This window comes from Embiotoca jacksoni, unplaced genomic scaffold, assembly GCF_022577435.1.
Source record: "Embiotoca jacksoni isolate LCO1_2020_lvr unplaced genomic scaffold, fEmbJac1.0.p SCAF_2, whole genome shotgun sequence".
Classification (NCBI taxonomy): domain Eukaryota; kingdom Metazoa; phylum Chordata; class Actinopteri; family Embiotocidae; genus Embiotoca; species Embiotoca jacksoni.
Genome location: NW_027185340.1, coordinates 18,989,790 through 19,016,180, shown reverse-complemented (window position 1 = coordinate 19,016,180; position 26,391 = coordinate 18,989,790). Strand labels below are relative to the sequence as shown.

The window sequence follows — 26,391 nt, the reverse complement described above, 5'->3', positions numbered from 1 at the left end:
ATTATGGTATTAATTTTTTTTTATGTAATGAGGCAATATAAGGGAATTATATTGGTGAGGGGAAAGTAATTTCCAATAATTGGAAACACAGCGTAGAGAAAGTTTGTCAAGTGTCTACCTACATAAGGATCAGCTGAGCTACACTGAGGAAAATGAGTAATCTGAAATACTTAAAAAATGGTAGCCATTTTTATGCTTATCATAAGTCAGTTCTATGGTGAGCTCATGTTACCTACAATTATATCTGAAATTGTATAAAGTGGAGATATCTGTTCTTAGAAATTAATGACAAAAAGATTTTAAAAATCGTGATTTTCTCCATTCGGGTTGGTTAAACCTCTCTAATAGAAATGTGGGTGATACTGGTCTTAGTTTACATTCAAACTATCATTACTCAATAAGGTGTATTTGTTTAAACCATTCTTCAATGTGTTTATTTTGACTTAAATTGACTTTCATCTAATCAAAATGTCCTGACATTTTTTCTGTATATTTTTATGGATTAAAAATGTAATGCTAACTTTCTTAATAATTCCTTCGTCAGATATTGATGAGTGTTCCAACTTCACCATATGAGGCCCTGACTCTGTTTGCAACAATTCAGTTGAAGCTTATTCCTGTGCATATCAACTGGTATTCACATCAACTCAACCAGACCAGGAACCAAGCAAGACCAACATCTGCATTGGTACATTGAGGCGCTGCTTGTGGTATTGGAGGCCCAACTGTCTCTCCAATGTTCTTACCTTCTAACCTTAATGAAAGCATCACATGCAAGCTATGATCGTTTGTAAATAGAGAATATATGTGGAGTACAGGAAAAAGTCCTTAGCATCTAAGAGCAGAGAACTGGAAAACCGTGAGAAATTGTTGTACAGTTCTCAAATCTGTCTGGTTTACTGTTTCATTTTCGTATCATAGATGTTGATGAATGTGTTGAAAATGTGACCATCTGTAGTCCGAATGCCAACTGCACAAACTCGATTGGATCTTACATCTGCACCTGCCACCCTGGTTATGGGGTTAACAAGCCAGGAATGACAGCCAGCATTGCTGATCCATGCACAGGTGTGTGCACATGTTCACCATCAATATGACACAACGATTTGACGATCATATATTGTACAATTTTTAACGGTGCGTTTTTGCTCTCCACAGACTAATCTTTTCTTTCAGGTCCTTTTTATTATTCTTAACTCTCAGCTGGGAACCTTTCTATACATTGTCCACTGTCTGTTCAACAAGGAGGACCCTTTATACAAACCATGACCCCACTCTCTTATGTATTTTGTAAATGGTAAAATGTGCCACGTAAATTCAAAAAAGTAGTCTTTCATGTTATTTCTAGGTGAGAGGAGTACATCAAATGGCTGAGCTGTTCTATGAAGAAGACCAGAAAAGGAGAATCAGTGGTAAGTTTGAAAAAAAGTATTCATGCATGATACTAGGAACAGATTTAAAAACTGAAGCATTAAAAAATGATTGTAAAAAAACAAATATAAAGAAGCAAATAATATATTTAGAGACAAGTTTGAATAATCATACTGATAACATGAACAACTATAATTACCAACTGATGGTTGTATACCTCCGTCAACCAGTCAAATCACAGTTCAAATTAATTCCTGTCCAGACTCACATGTCCAGTAAGGAATCCGCATATCTTGTAACATGCTGTTTTTGATATGTGGATTCCTTACTAGACATGTGAGTCTGGACAGGAATTAATTTGAACTGCGAACATGCTGTTTTTGATAGAACACAAAGTTGCAACCATGGAAGCAGACAATCCTTCAAATATGGATGTTTAACATCAGCTTAACATTTTCAAAACATGGATGCAACACAGATATCGTAAACCAGGCAGGACAGACTATCTATACAATCCCCACAGTTTAAAGGCTGAATCCCAAGACAATAATGGGACAGACGTGAAGTCACAGTTCCTCTGTGAGTCCAAGTGAATACTTTTGCCAAATTTGATGAAAATTCCAACCGGCGTTATTGAGAGTTCAAGAGAATGGGAAGGACCCAAGGTCACAGTGACTTTGACCTTTGTCCATCAAAATCAAACAACTTCCTTCTTAAATCCAAGTAAATATTTGTGCCTAATTAAAAAAGATTCCGATAGGCATTCTTTAAATATTTTGCATTACCAAGAATGTCTTGCTTTAAAGGAATTTCCCCCTCCTTTAATCATGTATAAAATAAGTGTGAACTGTCTTTTTAAAGGAAAGATGTGCCATCAGTCTCTGAAGACCTGGACAAGACTGAAGAATACAAAGACTAATGGTGATGAAATGAGAGGAGTAGATGGGAGAAATACAAACGTTATACACTTTGAACCATTACACGTTACATTTTTGCTGTGGTCTACTTTAGCTCTCTCCAATGGTATTGTTAGTGGTGTTTTCTGGTTTTGATAGATTCTGTGTTGATGTAAACAGTGCCCTGCACTGTGACTGGAACTTCAGGAAGAGCCCTGCATGGCCAAAATAACTAACCAAGTTAGTGGTTGTGGTAAAATAAATTCACAATAAAAAATAAACTATAAAGCAGATCTGGTTGCTTTATAAGGAGAAATGCTTGCACCCCGTTTTCAGCATCTTTGTCAATTTAACTTCTGTAAGTTTGTGATGTCACAATCCCATGCTCATGTGATCTGCCCGGCACACTGTCCAACATTTTATGTGGAAAAAAACAGAGAATTTGGATTTCGTCGCATAGCTAGAAAGCTACAAGGCCGAAGAAAACTTGTGGTTAGCCTGGGCATGGGGCACTCATGAAACCAATCAGAAAAGTCTCTCTGATATCAAGGCACTAAACAGCCTGTTAGTGGTAGAGATCCAGAAAGAAGTTAAAAAGAGATGTAAAACTATTTTGAGATCGGTTTTGGTAAATAAAACCACAAAAATGTCTTCTTATGGATATCAAGACTACAAAAAGTGTAAATTATGAGACCTTAAACTTTAACTGAAGGGGTTTACTTGTTTAACTGAATAATTTAAGAATTTTTTTTTTTGACTTCTGAGATTTTTTTATTTTTTAAATTTTTTTTAATTTTATACACTTTATTAATCCCCGAGGGGAAATTCCTTTGATGATCTTTCATGTTAGTTTTTACTCTGTTTTACTGTGTTGCATTAAATTGCACAGCGGATTATATTTCAGTCTCTGATGGTATATCTATATTTGCTTTGAAATTTGAATGTGTCTCTTCAGCCAGACTGAGGGACATCTCCGTATTTGAAACCACACCCGAGTCACTGTTCCCCTGAAAAGTTGTAAAAGTTGGGGGAGTTTTATTTTGTACTACGGTGGCGTGGCTCAGCCTGTTGATACGCAGCGACTTTAGCAGGAGGGGCTGAAGGGAGCGTGCAGAGACGGCGCGGGAGCCACGCACGGTGCGCTTGTTGACATGTTCGATGGTGAGGCGGCACCGCAGCACCTGGACAAACACCTCCCTGAACTGCCTGGAGGAGACGTTGTAGAGGAAAGGGTTGAGGACGGAGCTGAGGTAGAAGAAGGTGTCGGCCACAGGGTGGAGGGTGACGTAGCTCAGGAAGTAAGAAGTAGTCCAGCGGGACTTGGGTATGGCGGCCATCATTAGGCGCCGAATCTGGTTGGGAAGCCAGCACACCATCAAGGATCCCACAATGAGACCTGTGGAAATGCAAGAACCACAAAAAAATAAAATATAAAAAAGAACACCAATAGAAAAAAACACAAAGACATTGAAAGCAAAGGAATCATTTTACATTTCATTTAGCTGACGCTTTTATCCAAAGCGACTTACAGTAAGTGCATTTCAACTGTGAGGGTACAAAACCCAGAGCGACAGGAATCAAGAAAATACAATTTCTTCAAGAAAGCCAAATTACAAAGTTCTATCAGTAAGTGCCATTTTAAGTGCTACTAAAGTTCCACTATTCAAGGTAAAGTCTGAAGAGGTGTGTTTTTAGTTTGCGGCGGAAGATGTGCAGAGTTTCCTGCTGTCCTGATGTCGGTGGGGAATTCATTCCACCATTTAGGAGCCGGGACAGCAAACAGTCGTGATTTTGTTGAGTGTTTAGATCGCAGCGAGGGAGCGACAAGCCGATTGGTAGAAGCAGAGCGGGAGGGAGCGGGCCGGGGGTGTAGGGTCGGACCGCGTCCTGGATGTAGACTGGACCCGGTCGGTTCGCAGCACGGTACGCAAATACCAATGATTTGAAATGGATGCGGGCGGCTACTGGTCACCAGTGAAGGGAGCGGAGGAGCGGAGTAGTGGGAAAGTTTGAGGAAGAGGTGGAAACATTCCTGTGGCAACCCCTCAGAAGAAGCTAAAAGTTAGAAAATAAGACTAATATTACTCTGTTTCATATAAGGCTACAGCCTACAGCTGGTTAGCTTAACTTAACAGAAGAAGTGAAAACAGAAGGAACATGTTGGACTTTTTTTTTTTGTTTAATCTACATGAAAACAACCAAAGTGGACTACTTTTTTGAAGCGGCGCAGTGACTTCTGGGAGTCTTTTGGCTCGGCAGTAGAGCCCAGCTAGCTGTAATGCCACGTGTCATTTTTATATGGATTTAACAAACCAAGTGCATACCATGTTAATTAGCATAGCATGTTAATTCATTAATGCACCTCAGTATTGCAGGTAGCCACATTTGTGTGCTCCTTTTTCTGGTCTTTATGCTAAGCTAACGGTAGCGTCACATTTACCGGACAGATATAGGGGTGGTATCGAACTAATTCCACCAAAAAAAATTAATGAATTGATGTTAACCTAAATTTTAGTGGAGTTCCAGCTATGTTGTTGTTTTGTCTAAAAAAAAAAAAAAATGCTCTGAATTCAGATTCATGACAGTAACCTTTGCAGTTGGCGTGTGCAGTATATGTGTGGTGTTTTGAGGCTCAACGTGAACTCAGCTGGTAGTAAATGTCGTACAGTTCTGCTTTTGTCACATCATCTACTGATATCTGAAAGTGGAAGTTGGCTGCCGAGTTCTGCTTGGCTCTCAACCCAGCATTACTGAACATACTTCATCTCATCCTATTCTAGGCTTTAGTTCTCAAAGGTGTTTCATCCTCCTGGCCTAATTCTTGTTTTTTTTTACTGTGGGAGCTCTATGATACACACTGACAGCGTCACCTTTTGCCTTTATGGGGAAAAAACGTGTTTCATACTGGCCAATGCTTCATGTCCGATCCGGTTTTTTTCCATACCGCAGTGCTCTCAGGAAACGTCCAAACATTACTCAGCGTCTGCACCTTCAGGAACACATTATTTACCGGTTACTCACCAAAGTGAAAATGAGTGCGCTGACCTCCAGGACACAGAACGGCCAGCTGCCTGCTCAACAGTTGTGTAATGTGAAAGTATATTTGTTCAAGTATTGAGTTCGCCGCTACAGTTCAGAGGGAAACAATGTCCTCTTTGACAGCTTTAGTAACTGGTTATTCATTATAACATTACACATCATATGATGCAGAGTCATACATTCAACTACCAAACAGTCTGTACAAGTAGAGATGACATGATTAATTGATAAGCAACTGTTTAGATCATTTATTAATCCAAATGTGTTGATTTGAACAGTCAATTTGAGTTCTTGCACTGCTTGAATGCTTCAGTACATTTTTCTAATTATACGTACGTTCTTTTTACTTATCTAACATTTTCAAAGCAGGAGTTCGTATCAGTGTAGTATTTTTACCAGGGATGGATCATGGTTTTCAAATACTCATAAAAAAATAAAATTGTTTATGGTACTATTGTTTTGTCGTATTTCCTTTGTTTTAACCAGCGCCTAGTTTCAAAGCATTGCTACTGCCTGAAGGTGGCGGTTTGCAAATCGCCATGAAACAACAAAAAGAGGAGAAAAGCAACGTGTCGTTACCAGACTAAAGTAAAATGTGAGATTATATGTTGCAGCGCTAACAGCAGAAACTTCAAAAAGTCCTGCGTGGAAGAGACTAAATGAGGTGCAGCGCCAACTCTGCCAGGTAAAGCCAGCTTGTCATACGTCTACCACAGCCATGCAGTAATTTACACCGAGCAGACGGTCCATCCACAGGTCAACAATCAATGGCTACCTTTGTCACCATACAAAGTAAGTTTGATGTTACATGTGCTGAGCAAATGACACTCAAATGACAAACATGCTCCTCATCAGCTTTGTTGAAGGGAAAGGTTTATTAGATTTTGATGGTATTCGTTGAGCCCAAGATTACAGCATAAATAACCCAGGACTGCTGTGCACTTGTATTTTAAACAATCCAACTTTCTACACAACCAGCAAAACAGCTCACAGTATGTGCTCATATTGTGAGTATGTCTTGTACTCCGAGTGCAGCTCAACTCTGACGGAGGACTGGCGCTGCTCTGTTGTCGTGCTGCTCCTGTGATGAGTTTCAGTCACGTTTTTCAGCCATGCGTCTCACGTGAGCTTCCTCTTTCCTCTGCACAGCCTCCAATTTCTACCACTCATTTTTCACAACTCACTTCAGCCTCATGACAGGTCTAAACATGTGCAAACACAGCATCACTCCATCTCCCTGCCGATGTGACGCGAGCCTACACGCTGTTCGGAAAGAACAACCCTCAGAGCGATGCTTGCTGCTGCCTAGCGGGGTCACGGGCCTCATCACAGGGTTGCTTTTGGCCAAATGTCTTTTAAGCAACGCAAACAAGAGGTAAAGAAAGAGTCTGATGGAGGAGCAGCACTCTGAATCAGGTTTTCCTTTCGCATATCAGCATGTGGTTCTGCATGGTTGTACCCATTTGGACAAAAACAGAAATTGAAATGGCTTGAATTAATTTCTGTGTTTTGACATTAAAACAGCAAAAGTCAGACAAATTGTACAGTGTACAAAATATTTCAAACCAGTCTGATAACTTTGCCAACAACACAGACTATCAACCCACAATAACATAATCACACACTGAAAAAACAAACCTCTTTTCATGCTTTAAGATGAAAGGTGCAAATACTTAAATGCATAGTAATGTTCATCAAACCCAGGTGTACCATGTCGACTCAAAATCAGTACCATGAAATGTCACTGATCATAACTCTGGCTCAGAATGGACGGACCTTCATCGCTGTTAAAGACAGATTCAAGTCAAAGTTTGTGAGAACAATAAAGACAGAGAGACAAATGATTTGAGAGAAAGCACAAAGACGGACAAAGTGTGTGAAAATAGAGATGAACACAAAGGGAATACAAATGCTCTCTGAAAGACTGGAGAGAAAGAGAATAGAAAAGAGTGAAGAGCGTGTTCAAGATTTACTTTAGAGAATGTTTCATTAGTTCCTGACGGTCTGAGAGACATAAACTTCTGAGATAATTAAAGGTGTCAAAACGTCTCTAAATTTATTCTCTGCTTGACCTTTTCAGAAACACACAAACACACACTGGTTGCCAAGTTTATAGCCCAAGAAGCAATTTCTTTGACAGGTGACAACTCCACCATTATTTTAAGCTACGGGGGTAACGGCCTCATAGCTGGGATTTGTCAAAATCTTATCCCATCCTGTAGTTTGATTGAAAACACTCCGCCAAGCATCACTTTCCCGATTTCTCTGAATACTATAATGGAAAATAACAGTCTCACCGGATTCAGAGTACACGATCCTTTTCATTAAAAGCACTCCGTGCTCTTTTGGATTTTAAGGGATATTTTCAGCTGGAGCTGAATCCTGCGGCAACGAGGAATCAGCATCAAACTATTGTTGAACAACTTATCAAAATTCAAACCCCGTCGCCGAGAAAGACATCAAGTTCTATTAGATTCACTCTGTCATGTTCTGCCTGTAATAGTTGTGTTTGCTGAGGAAAATAACATGTTCCCAATTTTTAACTAATCATTCATACCCTAAAAAATCTAACTATGAAAGAAGCTGTTCAAACATGCTGTCACTTCAAATCACTCTTTAGACGGCACTGACAAAAGCTGGAATAATGACACATCATCACACCGTGTTTCAGCATTTAAAAAAGTTACAGAATGGACAATAGGGGAAAGCTATAATTATAGGCAACTTACATTTTGTCCCTGCATCTGTTCTGGTACAATTTGCCAGGATGATGCAGTTTGTGCTCAGAGGGAGGCACCATCATTAAAGGCTGAAGGTTTAAAACCATAAACTCTATGTAAAAAGTGGACGTAGCTTCCAGGTCTGAAATTTTATTTTATAACATTTCTGGCATTCCATCTGAAAATAAGCCCGAAAAATAAGCCTTAAAAAAACTATGTTTTTGACATTCGACGAGAATTCGTCCCCCGAGGGTCAGACTGTCAACACCGAGTTCGATTGTGACGTTCTGAGGCGTCTGAGGGAAAACGTTCACCGTAAAATCCTAAACTGTGGCATGATGGAGTTTGGATTCAATGCACCTAGTCACAATGTTTATTGCCAATAACAGCATAATCGTCGCTCCCCACCATCTACTCATTAAATTTGGTTCTCTTCGACTTCTTTCTGTTCCCCAAAAATGTAACACAAAATTTCCTGTTGCCTCACTGCTCAAGTTTCAAGTCCATTGTGAAGTTAAAAAAAATGACCACATACCAGTGGTGACAAAAACACGCTTAACACAGCTCCACATATTGATTAATAGACGTAACTTGGAACACTTATTAACGAAAGTTAAGGTTTTCCCTGCTGTGTGCAGAGCTCCGTTTGTGCGCAACACTCTTGTAACTTTTTAATCGCACCTCGTAGAGGTTAAGGACACCGTCAGTATGATGCAGAGAGCATTTCTGTTCACTGCCCTCCTGCTCTTTGTGTTCACCAACTCTTGTTTTAATGCAACCCAATTCACAATACTCTTGTTCTCATTTACATATTTTTCTGTTTCTGTCAAACAACTCAAATTAATATGAAACTATGACCCATAAACACTAAACTACAACAGTCATTACCAAGCTGCTGTACTGCTAATAAAATCCTTATTAAATAATTGTGATGTCATGAAAATCATCCTTAAAACAGATTAATGACAGCAGCTCTGTTGTATATTTGTTTCTGCATGCAGTTAAAATTGAACAATGACAGAGAAAGTTAAGGCGACTTAAAATAAAAACAATTAAAACATCATTTTGCAGAAGCTCAGTTTTCTCCACACACCGCATTTAAATAGAGCCGGCATTTCATAGCACAAATCTGGAGGCTATTCTGTTTTGTTTTGGGGTGGGAATTAAATGCTGTTTTGACTGGGAGCTAAACATGAGAAGAAAAAAAAAATACATTCACAAATTTAACCAGTTAAAAGTTTTGGAGACTTTCTGCCAACTAGCAAGGCTCATTTTCCAACCGGGGAAAGCAGGAAACTGCCCGGGGCCACAAACCCTCTGGGTCTCCAAAGGCCCCAGGTTCACTGTGTGGCAAATAGTTTGTGATAAATTGGCTTGGAGTCTCCAACATTACAAAACTGGTTCCTAATTGGTTGGTTTTGTTAACACTCTAAAACCCAATGATTTTGGACTTACAGAGAAAATGAGAAAATCCGTACATTACAACCCAGAAAATATTCAGAAATCGACATTTCAAGCAAAAGCACTATTTTATTTGAAGACACCCCCCACATCCATAACTGCTGCACATACATGCACACAGAGAGACTTACTCCGTAAACTTGTGCTCAACAAATGCCATCAAACTTCAAAAACCCTTGCCTTGACAAATTGGATGAGAAGCAGAAGTCACTGATTTGTTGATCTGTGGATGGACGTCGGATGTGCAATGCTGCGGGATATGCTAGCTTTACCTGGCACCGCACCTCGTTTTCATTTTCACTTTTTGACAGCGGAAGTCGTCTTTACAGCTTTCTGTTGTTTGTAGTGTAGCATCTAATGTCACATCTTGCTAGTTTGGCGCGGTTTAAGACAAGATAGTCGCATAAAGTATTTGCATTTTTAAGTTTTAATGATGACAAATATTTTGCCGTTTATTTTAAAAATTACAGGGAATATCAGCAATGTTACAGATTTCTGCCTCAATCTTGGAAAAATACAAATTGTTTTAGTACTATGTTTCCCCAATGGGTCCTTCTATGTGCTAACTGTTAACTCATCCCCTATAGTAAACAAAGCACACAGATTGATTAACCATATAGTCGCATAAACAATTATATTTAATATTTTAATGACCATTCGAAATCTTGGCTGTTTTGTTTGAAAAATTACAAAAATATCAGCAATGTTGTAGATACATTTTCTGCCTCAATCTTGGAAAAATGCAAATACTTTAAGTTATATTGTATCCCGAGTGGGTCTTTCTTGATTCAGCTTTTAAAAACTCCAGTTTTCTACTTTTTAAGGCCAGCTGACGAAGACTTGTCATCCATTATCCTGCCATCCTTATAAATGATACTAACTGTCCAAAGGTATTATCAATATCACACACTCTACTGATCCAGTTTCAGTAAAACTTGCAGAGATGATGAATTGTGGTAGTTTATTCTGAAGTTTAAGAACTTATAAAGTTCACGGTTTTAATATGCTACTAAAAATGTCACTTGGGAGGAACGATGCTGCTTCTTACTGATTAGCCAACAAGGCTGGCTGGTGGTCATACGAGCAGCAGATCGTGTGCAGTATCTCTCGCAGATTTTTTTTTTTTTTCCTCTCAGTTCTACCTGTCATGTCGGCTCGTTGATCACAGTCTAGGCGTTCGTCTGGAAAATTGCCACGGAGTCAGCCGAGATCAGTAATGTCCCCGCAGAGAAGTTTATATGCAGCTGAAGTTGTGAAAGTATGCGTGTTCAATCATGCGTGTGCGAGCGCTCACGTGTTGTTAATGAATCTTTATTAATATTATTATAATGCCACTCTTGTCATGCTGAATGTGCCTTCCTCTAAACCGCAATCTAAACAGACAGTGTCATCAGTGATGCCTTCCAACTCACTGACACGCACATTCAAAACACACACACACACACACACACACACACACACACACACACACAGACTCACTGTCTCCCTGTCTCACTGTCTCCCTGTCTCCCTGCCAAGGGCAAAATATAACTATCTACTAATTAGAAAGCAATTAAACTCGATTATTGGAACAATTAATTGTCTGTTTTTGCTGTAATTGGAGTTTGTTTGATTGAGCCTCTCTTTACCTTGGTGCAGTGAACAGTAGCGCAGAACGGGTGGAATTCAGTCACTGCTTCAAGTAAACATGATTTACACTTTTAAGACGTGCTGAAAGGAAGAAACCAGACTGAAGGCTTTAAAACATTTAAGCCCATGAAATTTGGTGAAGCGCTTTTGCTTCAAAAGGGTTTATTTTGTTCCTTTCTTAAAGCTGTAATCCTCTAGTCTGGTAATACCACGTTCCATTGGGGGTCGTTTCCAGTTGTTGCTGAGCATAGACTTTGGGGTTATTTTTAAACTATTGGAGCAGCCTTTTACCAGTCGGCATTGACCACCATATGATGTAGGTTTGTGCGGCAACCAACAGTGACGTCACATAATGGTTTGTGAACAGCCATTATGAAGACTCGAGTTCAGATATTGGCCGTCACCATCTTGCTAATTGTGAGCAGTTTGGAGCCAGAAGTATATTTGGACAAGCTGGTATGATTGGAAACCTGGCGATACTACGTCCCGCCCACCGATAGCCGTAACATGACTGCACCACAGGCCTGTCCATCAAACAGACACACACCCCAAAACACAGCTTTTTGAGGCTTATTTCCTAATTATTGACAGAATTATTTTCCGGTGGACTGCTTGAAAACTAATAAGATGATCAACTTCAGCTAACAACACCTAAATTACTGGGGGGAAAATGTTTTGACTTTGAGTTTAATGGGAGAAGTTGAATGGGAGTCTATTGAGCCCGAGGCTTTTTGGTGCCAACCTCTAGTGGCCCTCTTTGGTATTGCAGCTTAAGAAACTTTTGCATCTGGCTCATTTTTCAGACCAAGACAAGCAGATATACAGTCTACAGTTGTGCACAAAACTCACCAGGCTGTAAACTACAGAGACCATTGCCCAATGTGAGTGCAACATCATGTCAGTAAATGAACATTGCAGAATTTTTTTAAGTTTTAAGCATTGTTCTTGCTTCAGCTTCAACTCCTCGATATTTGCTAGCATTGCTACAACTGTTCGTATCGCTTCATCTAACTCTACCACCTGGCATAGTTGGAACTACATTTAACAACAATTGACTTCAATTTGATCGCACTTAGCCACTCCCGCTGGTTACTCATACAACCGGCCATCAATACGTCATCGAGAGTAAGCTCTCATTACCACGCCCCTCTCTTGGGGAAAACAATCCCACTTAACGCATAGACGTCGACGGTGACCGAAAAGCCTTTCGTCCACACTGAGTTGCTGTTTGGTTAGTTGCATCTACAAAACTGTCAAATAAGCTGATTTCTGATTGGTTCCTCTATCACGAACTAAAAAAAAAAATCCTGATAGAGGGGCTTTATGGCTCCAAGCTATACGAAGGAAAGACAACGGGACGAGTATTAATGTAGCTCAGTCAGTTGTCAGAGCACAATATTTGTAATTTGCTCATCTGGAGACTCAATGAGGTAAACATAGATGTCCTGAAATGTTTCAGGGCATCATAGAAAAAGAAGCCACAGTGAAGTAATATTTCAAAAGCTACAGGCTAACATCTCCAACTCCTCAGCAAAGTAACCAACTTTGCTGTTTTGTGCCATTACTACTGGCATGAAATCATATCGCTACTAATATTAACTGACTTATTTATTGAATCAAAGTGAGTTTGGTGGCTGCACTGTGAAAAGGTACAACAGCAGCAGCTCAAGGAGTGTTTGCAGACTGGTATCAATCAACACCTTCCACCAGTAACCAAACAAACCAGGACTGACAAATAAACTTCTAAATTAGAGGAAATACTTGAAAGATGGTCCTGAGTCAAATGCACGACTTTTAATATACGTGCATTTTTCAATTCGTGAGCATTAATTCAAAAAATGACAGCAAAGATGAGGCCTGAGTGAGAGCAATGGTCCCTGAATGAACTTCTTTTCCAGGAAAAAGAGATGCTAAACTAAACTCGTAACAAACAAACAAGAAAGCAATTAACACCAACTAATAATACCATCTCAAAGAGCCGATGATCAGACCACAAACATAACTAATAGCTATTTAATGACATTAATTCACAATTTTGAGTTTCCTGTACCTTGAAGCTGCTTTTAGTCCCTGCTCTGGGCTGGGATAAGGTCTGCCCAATGACTACAACAGTATCTCCACCGTGGTAGAAATCATGTCACCTGTTTTAAAATGCTGCCCGGGAATCAGGCTGTGCAGATTCACGTTCAGACCGGAGAGACAGACCATCAAAACGACTCTGAATAGGTGAATCTCTGTTGCTGAGGAGTCTGGGCCAAAGCACTGTAATCAACTGAATATTTAACAGCACAGCATAGCAGAGGCTCTTTGAAAACTTTGCAGCTGATTTGACTCTTTCATTTGGCACTTTTGGAGGCAGGCTGTCTGCTCCAGAAAATACCGCACACCTGCATTACTAAAGGCTGCACAAACCTGCACATGAATGTTCAGTGGGCCTTTTATAAATACAAAATATCTTTCATAACTCAGGGAGGAACTTATCAACACATCATTGATGCCCCTCATTTCCATGATTGGAAACGGCTCCGTAGACCATAACAGAATAATCAGGAGAAGTGAAATATTTCCTCCAGTATTTACGGCTACTGCATGACTGAAGAGGACTGAATCGCGCCGGTGGCTGCCACTTGATTGCTTATTGATTTAAAATATATGTCAAATCTATACAATTATCAAAATGAAATGTGTTAATAAAGGAGAGGATATGTGTGTGGTGACATTATTTAGACTTAAATGATGAGAGAAAAGTTATGCAGTGAGCTTCAGCTGTTTGTTGTATGATTCTGGACCTGATGTCACCTCCAGGAGCTGTTTACAGTATTGCTGCGTTCAAATGGGGTCGTATTTACCGTCTACACGAGAAGAGTCCATATGAACGGCCTCTTGTGGTATTCACGACGGCAAAACTTGAATTTTTCTATAAGCCCAGAGTTCACGAGTTGTGACGTGTTTGCTGACGTTTACGGAAACGTCAGAGGCCATGAAAGTACATTTTTCGTTGGATGTTAAGATAATATATTGTAATTCTAGTCATGTGGAGTTTGTCTTCATAACTTAGATAATAGTCTACGTCTGAGGAAAATGTTGAGATGAACGGGACAAAGGACGCCTGGTTGCTGAAACCACAGCCCGCACTGTGACCACACCCACCTGTCACTCAAACCAGCCTCGCCCTTAATTATGCTTTAAGCTTTAATACAAATTACATTCACCCCATACGGTTGTCATGCATGGGGAAAATAGCTCTGGAGACCAATTTAAAAAAAAAAAAAAAAAAAATTCCAGGCTGCAAACCTTTTCTATTATTATCTGCTGTCAATACACCCATGGTCTGAAACACACACACACACACACACACACACACACACACACACACACACACACACACATACACACACACACATGCCAGAGAACTATCCCTACATCACACAAGCATCTCTTTGTCGTATAAGCATTAGTACAACTGGAAATGTGATGAGGATAAGGAAAAACGCTCAGTGGGGGGAAAAAGATAATAGCCTCGATAAATGATTAAACAAGTGCAGAGAGTTTAAAAGGAGAAGTTGAAAATTAACATCAACTGATAAGCACTAAAAGGAAGAGGGGAATAAATTGTGTTTTACTTTAGTTTTATCAACTTGTTGGTGGTAAGAGGAGAAAATAATCTTGATTTGTATTTGAAACCAAAAGATGAGATATTAAGGGAAAAGTGTAAAGCTTTAAATTTACTTTTACACGTACATTAAATTGTAATTCTTTATAATTATTTTGCCTTTTTGATATTATTAAAAAAATTTGGCTCACACATGATTCTACATAATAAACTGCACATGCCATGAGAGTTTATGAATGTACAACCACAAACCCCCTCTATCCTGTTGAAGGAAATAAAAACAAAGGATAAAATCAATGTCAAGCAGAACACTGAGTTCAGTAAGTAATCCAGGCACCGTTTCATTGATCTGCTTAGATTTTCTCTTCAGACATTGGATAAAGTTGCACCGCAATTATATAATAAGCAACCTGTGATGACGGCAAACATGATCAAAGCCTGTGACAGCGGGTACAAATATCCCTTCAACCCACAAACTATCAAAAGAGAGAAGACTGAGGCACTGTGGATGATTTACGCCCACAAAGGGCTTTTTGTAGATTGGAATTTTTGGCATATCAATTGCATAATAATGAGTTTTTGAATTGCCAGATGGGTGGGTTTAGCCAGCCGCCCAACTCAGATAGTGCCATTCAAACATCAATCATTAAAAAAAAACATCCCTAATTGCAAATTGTTCCCATAATTCTTGAGGTTTTCTGGCATTAATCGCGTCGTCCCTCATGGCAAACACCCGTCTAAGACGTACAAGGTTGAATTAAGACAAGAAGAGTGATTGCAAATAGTCTTTTTTAAAAAGGTCAATTAAGGTTTTTGTTTTTTTCTTCTCTCTAACATCAACATTAAATTCATTACATCTTATCCTCGAAGACTCTCTCAGACTGGGAAAATCTAAAGTCATTTATGAGTCTGTCAGGCAGTGATTTCTTCCCTCAATGCAAATGGGGAGAGAAGTGCCTGTTAGTGATGTTGGCCTGAAACACGGGAGGAGTGTGGAGGAATTAATTTGAAGGCTAACAGGAGATCCTCAGTCATTAAATCACTTGTGAGTCACTGAGGAGTATTATTCATAATGGAACTTATTTAATCATTTTAGAAGAGACTTTCTTCACCGAGACATGGGTGTCTGTTGATAGATAATCCGGCTGTACAGATTTATGCTTGTTATCTTGGGAAAACATTTTTTTTTTTTTTTTTTTTTTTAAGTAATATGAACAGATGTTCCAGAGCAAGGATAATACAAACCATTTTCCTCATGTGTTTAAAGTTAGCACTTGATGCATATTTTACTACTGTGTAGATTTTGTTTTATTACGTTCATGTCGGGTTAAACAATTTGGGGTATTTGCTTAATGTTACAAAGTTAAACGTCATTGCCGAAAAAAAAATTCAATGGCCATCAGTAATCAAATGTTTAAGACAAGTGAAGAGTTGTAACCAAAAAGCAGGCACGTGGTTTTTGTTTACCCGCATACAGAGCGAGACACAAACCCACAGAGGAGATGTAGAGAGAGCACCGGGAAAACACTATTCTTCACGTGTTAAATTATCACTTATTAAATTATCGCCATGATATAATTAGAGCCTGCACTGGTCTTCTGCTGTGATTATATCACACACATGTTATCACAGATCTTTTTCCTCGTCTGTTTTCCTAGAAAATAGGCGTCGGGTCTTTTCTCTCGATGACCCGCAGCAGAAGCGAGGCATTTCACTTCGCTGCGTGGCTGCTCTAACCTGTAAACAAGACTTTTCAGACCTGGAAACTACGTCCAATTTTACATACAGTCTATAGATTATTAACTCCTCAACGAGATCCTCCCATACTTTGTTTTTATCATTTATTTTTCATCTTTTTTTTATGTATAATTTACAGGTGAGAAATGACATTAAACGATTGCTGACTAATTCATGATTGAGGACTAATTACATTATGTAATTTCAGGAATGTATGTTTTCAATACTTCTTAAACTGTTTTCACCAACCAAACAAACCAACAACATTACTTCTTAGTCCAAATGCGGCAGCAGCCCGAGACAAGTCGAAGATGTCAGGAAATGGTTGAGAGTGGACTCAACACCTGCAGGAAGCACTGACACTTCACTATATTTGATTACTTTCCATGAAATTCAGTCAAAAGAGTGACGCATCGAATGTGCTAATAACACCAAATCCCTAATTACCACATCTCACACAAGCCAGCATCAATCACACTAATGCTGAAGAGGATTCCAGGCTGAAGCAGATGTTAGTTTTAGCGTGATTAAATGGAGGTTTCATAACAATACTAAATGTATTGGCTGAGCAAAGTAACAAAGATCCAGCTGAATCCACCATCTCACTTTCCTCCTACTTTTCATCATTCAGTAGGACAAAAAAAACCGGCAACGTCTGACTTTTAAAAAGACCTTTTTAAAAACTGTTAACTCATCCCCTTTAGTGAACAAAGCACACAGATGAATTAACCATATAGTTGCATAAACAATTCAATTTTACATTTTAATGTCAATTTGAAATCTTGGCTGCTTTGTTTTAAAAAATTACAAAAAATAACAGCAATGTTGTAGATTAATTTTCTGCCTCAATCTTGGAAAAATGCAAATACTTTAAGTTATATTGTATCCCCAGTGGGTCCTTCTTGATTCAGATTTTAAACACTCCAGTTTTCTACTTTTTAAGGGTTAGGGTTAATTACCAGGCGCTGGTGAAAATAAAGGAAATAAGACAAGCTAGTTTTAATGATGACTAATCTTTTGCTGTTCGTTTTAAAAATTACAAGGAATATCAGCAATGTTGTAGATTAATTTTCTGCTTTCATCTACTTTTTATCTAACTTTTATCAGAATACACTGATGAAAGATGACATATATGCCGTATACTCAAGTATGTATAGATAACTGTGGGCTAGCAGCACCGTCATTCATCATGTAGACGTCGCTGCAACACAAGAACAATTACGACAAATGGAAAAATGTGTCCCTTAGCAAAAATGGCATGTTGGCGTGATTCATCAGTCAACCTGCAGGACACATCCGCCACTCTCATCTCCTGCTTTTTAATTGCTTTCAAACAGGGAATGTGTTAAAACATGCCACTTTGTTTTGATTGAGGCAAAGCTCCTTCAAGCGCTGCCTCCCACAGGACATTAAAAAGCTTCTCCAAACCCACCTCCTCACTCTTTTGCCTGCAGTCTCACCCTCAGCAACATCCGACACCACAAAGGCCTCTCCTTATGAAAGAAAGAATTTTTTCAAGAGTGCAGATTCCTAAATAGAGGAATGCCTACAATGTTCAAATCGGAATTTAAAGACTTCAAATGTGGCTTTAATTGTTGTAAAAAAAAAAATGCATATTGTGTTAGTAATGCATTATTCTCATGCCCACCTGCATACATTCAATGTCAACTGATCTAATAGTTGTTGATCGTTGTTGTTTTAGCTTCAAAACATCATCATTTTTATTTACCTCGTTTAAAATTTTAAAGCTGCATTCATATTTTTACATTACCAGTGGGTCAAATGATGTGTACTATAAACGAGCTCACTCATGGTAAAAAAAAAACAACAACAACATATACATCACCCACAGTTTCCCTGAAGTCTATGCAGCATTTTAGCCTCTTTTAGCTCATTGTTATGGTTTTCACTTTTCAACCTCAGATCAATCTTGTTCAAAGCAACAGGCAGCTTTTCACGAGAAAAGCTCTGATTAATAGAATTTAAAATGTTCTTTCTTTCATTATTTTTTGTGCCCAAACTTAATTAAATCTGTGTAAGATAACTTGTTTGCATCTTGCGCAAATTCGGAGACCAAATAAATCAATTAATACTGTTTGACGTGTCTAGTCTGCAAGAGTTTTTGTTTAATAAGCACACAAAAAACTTCCCAAATGTGGTTTTAGTGACATTTACAAAAATTGCATTTTATGTTTTTTTTTATTTATTTTTTTAAGCTTGACTCTACTTACTTTTATATTAGACTAAGATCACCACACATCTTCCACACATCACTCAGTCCCAGAAATCCATGTCAGGTCTTGACATGCACATCGTACAGTATGGTGTTGTAAAGCAGAAAGTAAATACAGTATAACCTGAGAAATCCCTTCAGAGCGCTGACACAACATGAAGCAGCACAGTCGCCCTCTCAGCCATCTGCAGGATTGTCTCCCTGGTGGCTCGCTGAGTGCATCTCTGTCACTCGGAGGAAGGTTTGCCTTTAGCCGTGCTGGCTGCCGAAGGGGCCACGAGGACTCTGGAGCCGACTACTAAACTATGCAGTTGTCACTCAGTGCAGAGACGACGAGGGAGGGTTCGAGAGGAGGAACGGTGAGACGCATTCATCGACCTGCCAAGGGAGCCTCCACAAATCCTCCCCAAGGTTTATTTTATATTTGATGGTAAAAGGGTTTGAAAGAGGCCACCCAAGCAGTATAAACAAGCCGACGGGGAGTCAGAATCTCTAGTCAAACACAATAAATAACCCCCATCGATTCGGGGGAAAGAGGTTCATGGGTGGCAATTGGGCTGTCACTGCACTTCATGAGCTATGGCCCTGTCGCAGCGGAGCGGTGGAGAGTGGCTGATGGGACCAGGTAAGACAATGCAAGGCCAAGAATTTGACCGTGATTGATTTCAAGAGGCAGTTTCATAATTGTAATTGTCAATTTTGCTTTTAATGAATTACACCTCCTTTCTTCTAATGATAATTTTAGATATCCTCGAAAGACATTGAAGTCTGTGCCATTGATTTTTCACAATGATTTTTCTGAGTATGAATGATGAGCAATGAGCCCCGTCTGCAGCTGATTCACATTACAAAAGGGCTTAGTAATCCAGGAACTCACCTTTTCCTCATGTCTTGCATGTCTGAGATGTGATGCATTCATGCAACATAAACAACAGTACCTCTGAATAAGAATAACACTTCATTGGCTGCCAAGTCTTAAAGCTGGCAGAATATTCAATTACTTATTGTTAATCATTTCTGCAACATCCTTTGGTTTTAACAACATATTGAAGGAAGAAAAAAAAATGCCATTAGTGCAAAAAAAATACACTCATTCTTTAACAGACAACAAGAGACATTGTTGGACAGTCACATTACATTACATTTCATTTCATTTAGCTGATGCTTTTATCCAAAGCGACTTACAATAAGTGCATTTCAACCATGAAGGTACCCAGAACAACAGGAATCAAGAAAATACAATTTCTTCAAGAAAGCCAAACTACAAAGTTCTATCAGTAAGTTCCATTTTAAGTTCTACTAAAGTTCTACTGTTCAAGGTAAAGTCGGAAGAAGTGTGTTTTTAGTTTGCGGCGGAAGATGTACAGAGTTTCCGCTGTCCTGATGTCGTTGGGGAGCTCATTCCTCCATTTAGGAGCCGGGACAGCAAACAGTCGTGATTTTGTAGAGTGTTTAGCTCAGTGAGGGAGCAACAAGCCGATTGGTGGAAGCAGAGCAGGAGGGAGCGGGCCGGGGGTGTAGGGTTGGACCGCGTCCTGGATGTAGACTGGACCCGATCTGTTCACAGCACGGTACGCAAGTACCAATGTTTTAAAACGGATGCGGGCAGCTACTGGTAACCAGTGAAGGGAGCGGAGGAGCGGAGTAGTCACTCAACATGATCGAAGGCCAAAAGAAAAGAATAGGCCAAGAAAAACGGAGGCATCTCACAATTCGTTAGACGTTATTTGTGGAACTACAATAACACATTATGCACTGTGGCTAGCTAACACACAATTTCCCCAGTTAAGACCCACTGTCCATAATCTAAATATAACATTTTTAACATGGACCTTCTGGATGTTACAGTCCCTGCAACTTTGCAGCTGTTTTATACTATTATTTTTGACATAAAACGATTTCCTTCTACCTCAGCTGACCATTTCCGAGTTTGGATCTGTGGTAAGCAACATATGGGTGAAAATGATTAAATCTACAATTGGAACAGAACTGCAGAAACATGTATTTACCAGCAATCAACTGGGCTTCAAACATTTGAACCTTTTAATAATTTTTCTCAGGTGGACACTACAGATGAAACTCGCCACTACAAACGCAACACAGAAGCCTGTTGATAGATTCCTGATGACACAAAATGTGCTTGTTCCCTCGTGATGTACACTCGGCAGATACAGTACATCAGTATGAACATCACATCCGCTGCCTCGACAATTCTCTTATTTAAATGCCCTTCATTCAGGGATAAAGAGCTGATGTTCTGCATCACACCAGCCTGAAGGTACATTTATTCCCATTAGAAAGGTGCAGGTCATACAGCAGCATCTGACTACTCAACAGTGACAACGCAGATGAAAACACACAATTATCACTGCACACATCTGGAAGAAAAAGTTTGGAAGAAAAACAACAGCACTCCCAGCTCTCTTATTTCTCTCATCTCCGAGCATCTCTCCTTTTTGCATCCATTCAGCCTCTCTGCGCGATCCCATCAGCAACGACCCGCAAAGTTCAAAGGTCACAGGCCAAAAGCCGAAGGCAGCAAAACAGAATTAATATTCATTTCACAAATTCTGTCTCCCAGTGACTGAAAAAACTATCTAAAGCAATTAACCTTCTGTCCCGGACGTGATGTGTTTCAACTTAACAAGGATGTTCTCTGCTTTTAATTACTCTCCAGAGTCGCAGAGCCCAGCAAGGATTAAAAGTTATTTCAAGGTAAAGTGGAGCGCTGCCACTCGAGAGATAACCGAACATCAGTATCTACAAGAGGGACGACTGGCTTTCTGAGCGCGCACCGGAGTGGAACTCAATACAATCTGCAGCCGCTTCTCAATAACAATACAATTCATATTCAAATTCAGACTCAGATCACTCTTGCAGACGAGTGGGCCGGCAGTCAATAAGGATGTGAGTAAATACTGTTGATGCAAGCAGACTGTGTCATGACCTCAAAGCAATATTAAGGAAAATGTAATATTCCACCGCGAGGAAGACGGAGCCCAGTTGACAGCGTCTTGCTGCTTGAATTGTTCACGGCGCCTCAGCTGTTATGAATTCTGAAGTAGAGACGATACCAAGTGAAGTGATAGGAATCTAATCGTGATGTTCCAGGGAAATTTAAATTAATAATTCTGATTAAAAATGTCCTAATAATTTTGCAAAATATTTGAAATTTGGGTGCAACAAAGGTAGAAATCTAGCTTGTATCGCAACCATCAGAAAAACACACTCCTGTGCTCATCAATATTTATACATACATCAATATTCTAGTCTGTTGGTCATAAGTGGCGGAGGCTGTGCTACGAACATCCAACACAATTCCTACTGAGATTAAGTAAACATAAACCGTTTGGATGAAAGAACACAGACGTCACCTGATTAAAATCAGTCAAGACTGTTGGGTTTTAGTCTCGGACATCTTTTTCCAAAAACCATACTTTTTATTTATGGACTCTATAACCACTTTTCAAGATATTTGAAACTTAATAAGGAATTATTTTTCTGCAAATTCAAACGCAACAAATTAAAATGACCGCATATGAGTTAGCGTCAGCATCGCTTGAAGGTAGAAGCTTCCAATAAACAGAGCAGAAGACTGTAATAAAGCCCCAACAACGGGCTTAATACATATTGATATTGTTTAGATTGTGATGCCAACAGGTTTTTCTTCCAAACAATACTGAGTAAGTAGATCCAGTCAATTTCGCAGTCCTCTAATGCTGCACTATCGCTGCAGGATTTCTTATTCTATGATTCGGAAATGCAAAGTGTGACTTTATATTCTGAGAATAAATGCAACAACTCAGCTGATGCACATTACAAAGCATCTGAAGCATGAAAAAGTGAGGAGTGTTTTTCAGACAGAATCATGCAGTATGTGAGAGCCATAGCTGGAGTTATTATTATTATTAATAATGCTGAAGAAAATGTAAGAACAGGATGATTCTGAGCACGTTGAGGAGTTACAAGCTTCTTTTTTTTCCTTGATTTCTAAACACAGTTATGGATGTGTAATCAAAGATGTGATGTACTAGTGTAAATTAGACTGAATCTAAAAATATGTGATCATATTTGACCAAGTGAGGTCTCAGTGAAGGAGTGTTATTCGAGAAACAAATTGCATCAATCAGCGCGACAGGTTTTAAAGCACCCTAATTGCCTCCATCAGCTGTATGTCACAGCTGCTGCACGATAACTACCTTCCCATTGTTTTCACATCCCACAGTATCTCTGCCTCAGTTTCTCCCTCTCCACCCTCCCTTCAAGTCTCACAGTTGTAAATCTTCTACTTTCTTCAACTCTAAAGTTTTAGAAATTATTGGACAGAAACTCAAAAAAAAAAAAAAAAAAAAAAGCAATTACACACAAATCCGTGTCTCCTTGACTTTGCAGCTCCATTAGCAAACAGCTATGTTATAAAATCAATACCCTGAAAAATTTGAGACTGACATCTAAAAGGACGTAATGAATTCCTGCGCTGTGATTATTCAAACTGATCCAACATGACATCATGGATGACTGTATTCAAACAAAGGATGGCGTGTGTTCGTGAAACAAATTTAATTCCACAAAATACAGTAAACATGTGACACCGCAACAGATTCATGCTTCCGAACTAGAACACAATGTCAATCAAAGTGACTCGTTTGCATTTTACTCCTCCGTATTGAAAGGAAAATTCTGCGCTACAATATTTACAAAAACTAGGCTTCTTAAAAACATCGCTTTTTGATACATTTATAGGCTCCTTTAAGTGAAAAATTAAAGCTGCATTATTTGACTTTTTTTTTTTGGCTACTGGGGGGCAGTCTAACAGGCTGTATAAAGTTATTAGTAGTGTTAGTAAACACAGAGCGACATTAATATTTACTTGTAGTCATGTCAAGTTTTATTATTAGTTCTCTTGTTTTAACTTTTAAGGGGCCTTCTCCATCTCCACAGAAAAAATATACGGCTCTTTAGCTGCTAAATAAACAGCTATGTTTACTAGCTAGTCCCTAATTCTGTTTGTTGGTGGGTGGCGGCGTACGGCAGGTTTCTTGGGGGGGGTTGTGCTGAAAACAGCTGCAGCAGGCAGCTGGAAACAGAGGAGATTGATGGGACCAGTGAGAGTGAAACAAACCAGCAAAACCAAAACAATGAGCTCAAAGACTCTAAAATGCTCCAAAGAACTGAATATGTAGGGTGGTTGGGTAATAATCATCCTTTGAACCTTTGTTAATATAAACAAATATTGATTAATGCAGCTTCAAAGTTGGTACATATTGTATAAACAAGGGAAAGAATCACCTTCTTAATCTCTGCTAAGAAAATGTCTTGAGTAATAAAAGAGTTCAGCGTTTTACAGTGAATAAAAGTTTCATTTAACGGTTTCTTTCACCAGTGTGTCTGGGATTTAGTTCATGTGTGTCCTGTTTCCTGTCAGTGTGCTGTGTATTTATGTGCTCACCGCCCGTGACCGGTATGCTGTATGACTGAGGGACTCGGGGAGTTTGTCTGCTCTATGTGTCGGTGTGTCTCGTATCTATTTTCATTTCAGCCAGCCTGCGGTGGAGCGTATCAACATCTGTTAACATCTCTGAGTCCTCTCCCTTCTCATGTCCAGTGTTAGCTGATATCCAGCAGAGCAGGACGAAGTTCCTGTCCACAGGATGTCCACCCCGGCGCTCCGCAGCCCGATTCTTCTGAAAATCTTGTTATTAAAATTTTATCTGAGTTGGCCAACTATTGACATTTTTGGCACCGGACTGCCCTGGAAGAAGAATGTGAGGTTTCTTTCTCTCGTTTTTAATCCTCGTGAGCATTTCATGCCAGTATTTTGTTTTGGGAGTCATTTTACCTTTGAATGGACGACATGGAAGAAGTGAACATGTCTCCATGTACACAGGTTTAAAAAAAATCATGCAAAATAAACAAGCAATAGTTACTATTGCAGATGATTCAGCTGCACTGTTTCTTTAGATTAAAGCCACTTCCTTAACAGAACCAGTTTGTTTTTGTGTGAACTCAATCATCTGAATGGTCATGACATTGGATTTAGTCTGGTCTTTATCACTTCCACTCGTGGCACGAAGTCAAAGTGATGCTTTCATTGCTGGTGTAAACAGATGAAGAGGCTGTCTGGCATGTCGACACATCCCATGAAGCGATGGCAACATACAACACCAGAGAAAGTGGCCAGAAAATATCACTTCCTAACATTTCTGTTAACATTTTCCAGAGCTTTAGATCCCAGAGATGTTAAACCTCAGGCAGAATACAAGCAGACACAAACAGAACAGTTGGTAGAGGAAGGTGTCTTTTTAAGATATCAAACCAAGTACTTACCAAGAAAAATGATAGTCTGCTTCCTGGCTGTCTTGACCCTTGAACCTTCGTGCTTGGGTGCCTTTTGAGTTTCATCAATCGCTCTATCCGTTGAACCGAAAGATTTCCGCAAGACCAGGATCATGGCCCGGCACATGAAGGCCACGCAGATCAACACGATCATGTAGACGATGAAGGCCACGAAGATGCTGACCCTGTACATCACCCAGCGCTCCCTCAGATTGGTGCAGAAGGTCAGATTCTGGGCCGGCGTGTCCGCCCGGAAGGGGATGTGTCCCTGCGTTCCCGTGGCGATCAGCAAAGGCAGGGCCACGAGCACGGACACCAGCCAGGCGAAGGCGATGAGGGCAGAGGTACGTTTTCCACCCAGGGCTTTGTAGCGAAAAGGGTGGCAGATGGCGACGTAGCGCTCAAAGCTGAGCGTGGCTACGTTGAGGATGGTGGCGTAGCTGCAGGCCTCAAACAAGAAGTTGTAGATCTTGCAGGAAGCGTTGCCCGACGCAGACGTGAAGGGGAACCAGATGGCGCAGTACAGCTCCACCGGCATGCCGATGAGGAGCACCAGCAGGTCCGAGCACGCCAGGCTGACCATGTGGTCGGTGACGTTCTTCTGCAGGTAGCCGTTACGCTTCAGCACCTGTGTGACTCTGATCGTGACTGAATTACCCACGATACCCGTCACCAGGATGAAGCTGTAGAAGATCGTCAGGAAGATCTTGACGGGGTAATTGGGTTCAAGTTTACTCCAGTCTTTCTCCTCTATGTCCACTTCCTCACTCATGCTGACAGAGTGGTGAGCTGAGATTTTCCTGGTATTGATTATCTTATCAGCTCTGCAGGGCGCAGTCTCTGTGATTAGAGCAAAGATCCAGAGGTGAGAGGTTTTCCAAGAAAGCAGGTTTAACGGAAAACCTTTCTTTGTCAGGAATTATTCCTGATTCTTCAAGGAGATGATCCCAGTGGGTGGGAGACTCAGATCACAACAGGCACACTATAACACCAAGTAGGAAGTACAAGGACTCCTCTGCACCTTCTAAAAATACTCACTGGCTTAACAACTCAACAAGTCCAGTGTGTCCCCAAGCCTGGTCTATCTTTTCCCAGTCCGGATGATCGTGTGGGATCCCCACAGACCTCACGAGTCGTTGTATGGAGTCGAGTGGTTTCGTCTCAGTCTGAGAGACGTGTTACCCAACATTCAACTCAACACAAAGTTTCCTCCTCCCTCCCACGAGGGCAGGGCGGTTAAACATTAAACATTCCCAACGGCAGTGTATGCAATGAGGCCTGGTTTCATTTGTTATCATCGGTAGTGATGTGCCTCCCTTATAAACATCTGGTTTTATTCCCAGTTTTAGTAGGAAT

General features: G+C 40.0%; 1 protein-coding gene across 1 annotated transcript; it reads right to left on the bottom strand.

Annotated features, from left to right (window-relative positions):
• Positions 1-1,182: 1,182 nt before the first annotated feature.
• Positions 1,183-26,184, bottom strand: gpr39 (G protein-coupled receptor 39). Its single transcript, XM_069153649.1, has 2 exons — positions 25,027-26,184; positions 1,183-3,663 (listed from the first exon to the last, which is right to left on the bottom strand). Exons 1-2 carry the CDS (start codon positions 25,805-25,807, stop codon positions 3,161-3,163), a joined length of 1,284 nt encoding a protein of 427 aa, XP_069009750.1. The 5' UTR covers positions 25,808-26,184; the 3' UTR covers positions 1,183-3,160.
• Positions 26,185-26,391: the final 207 nt, after the last annotated feature.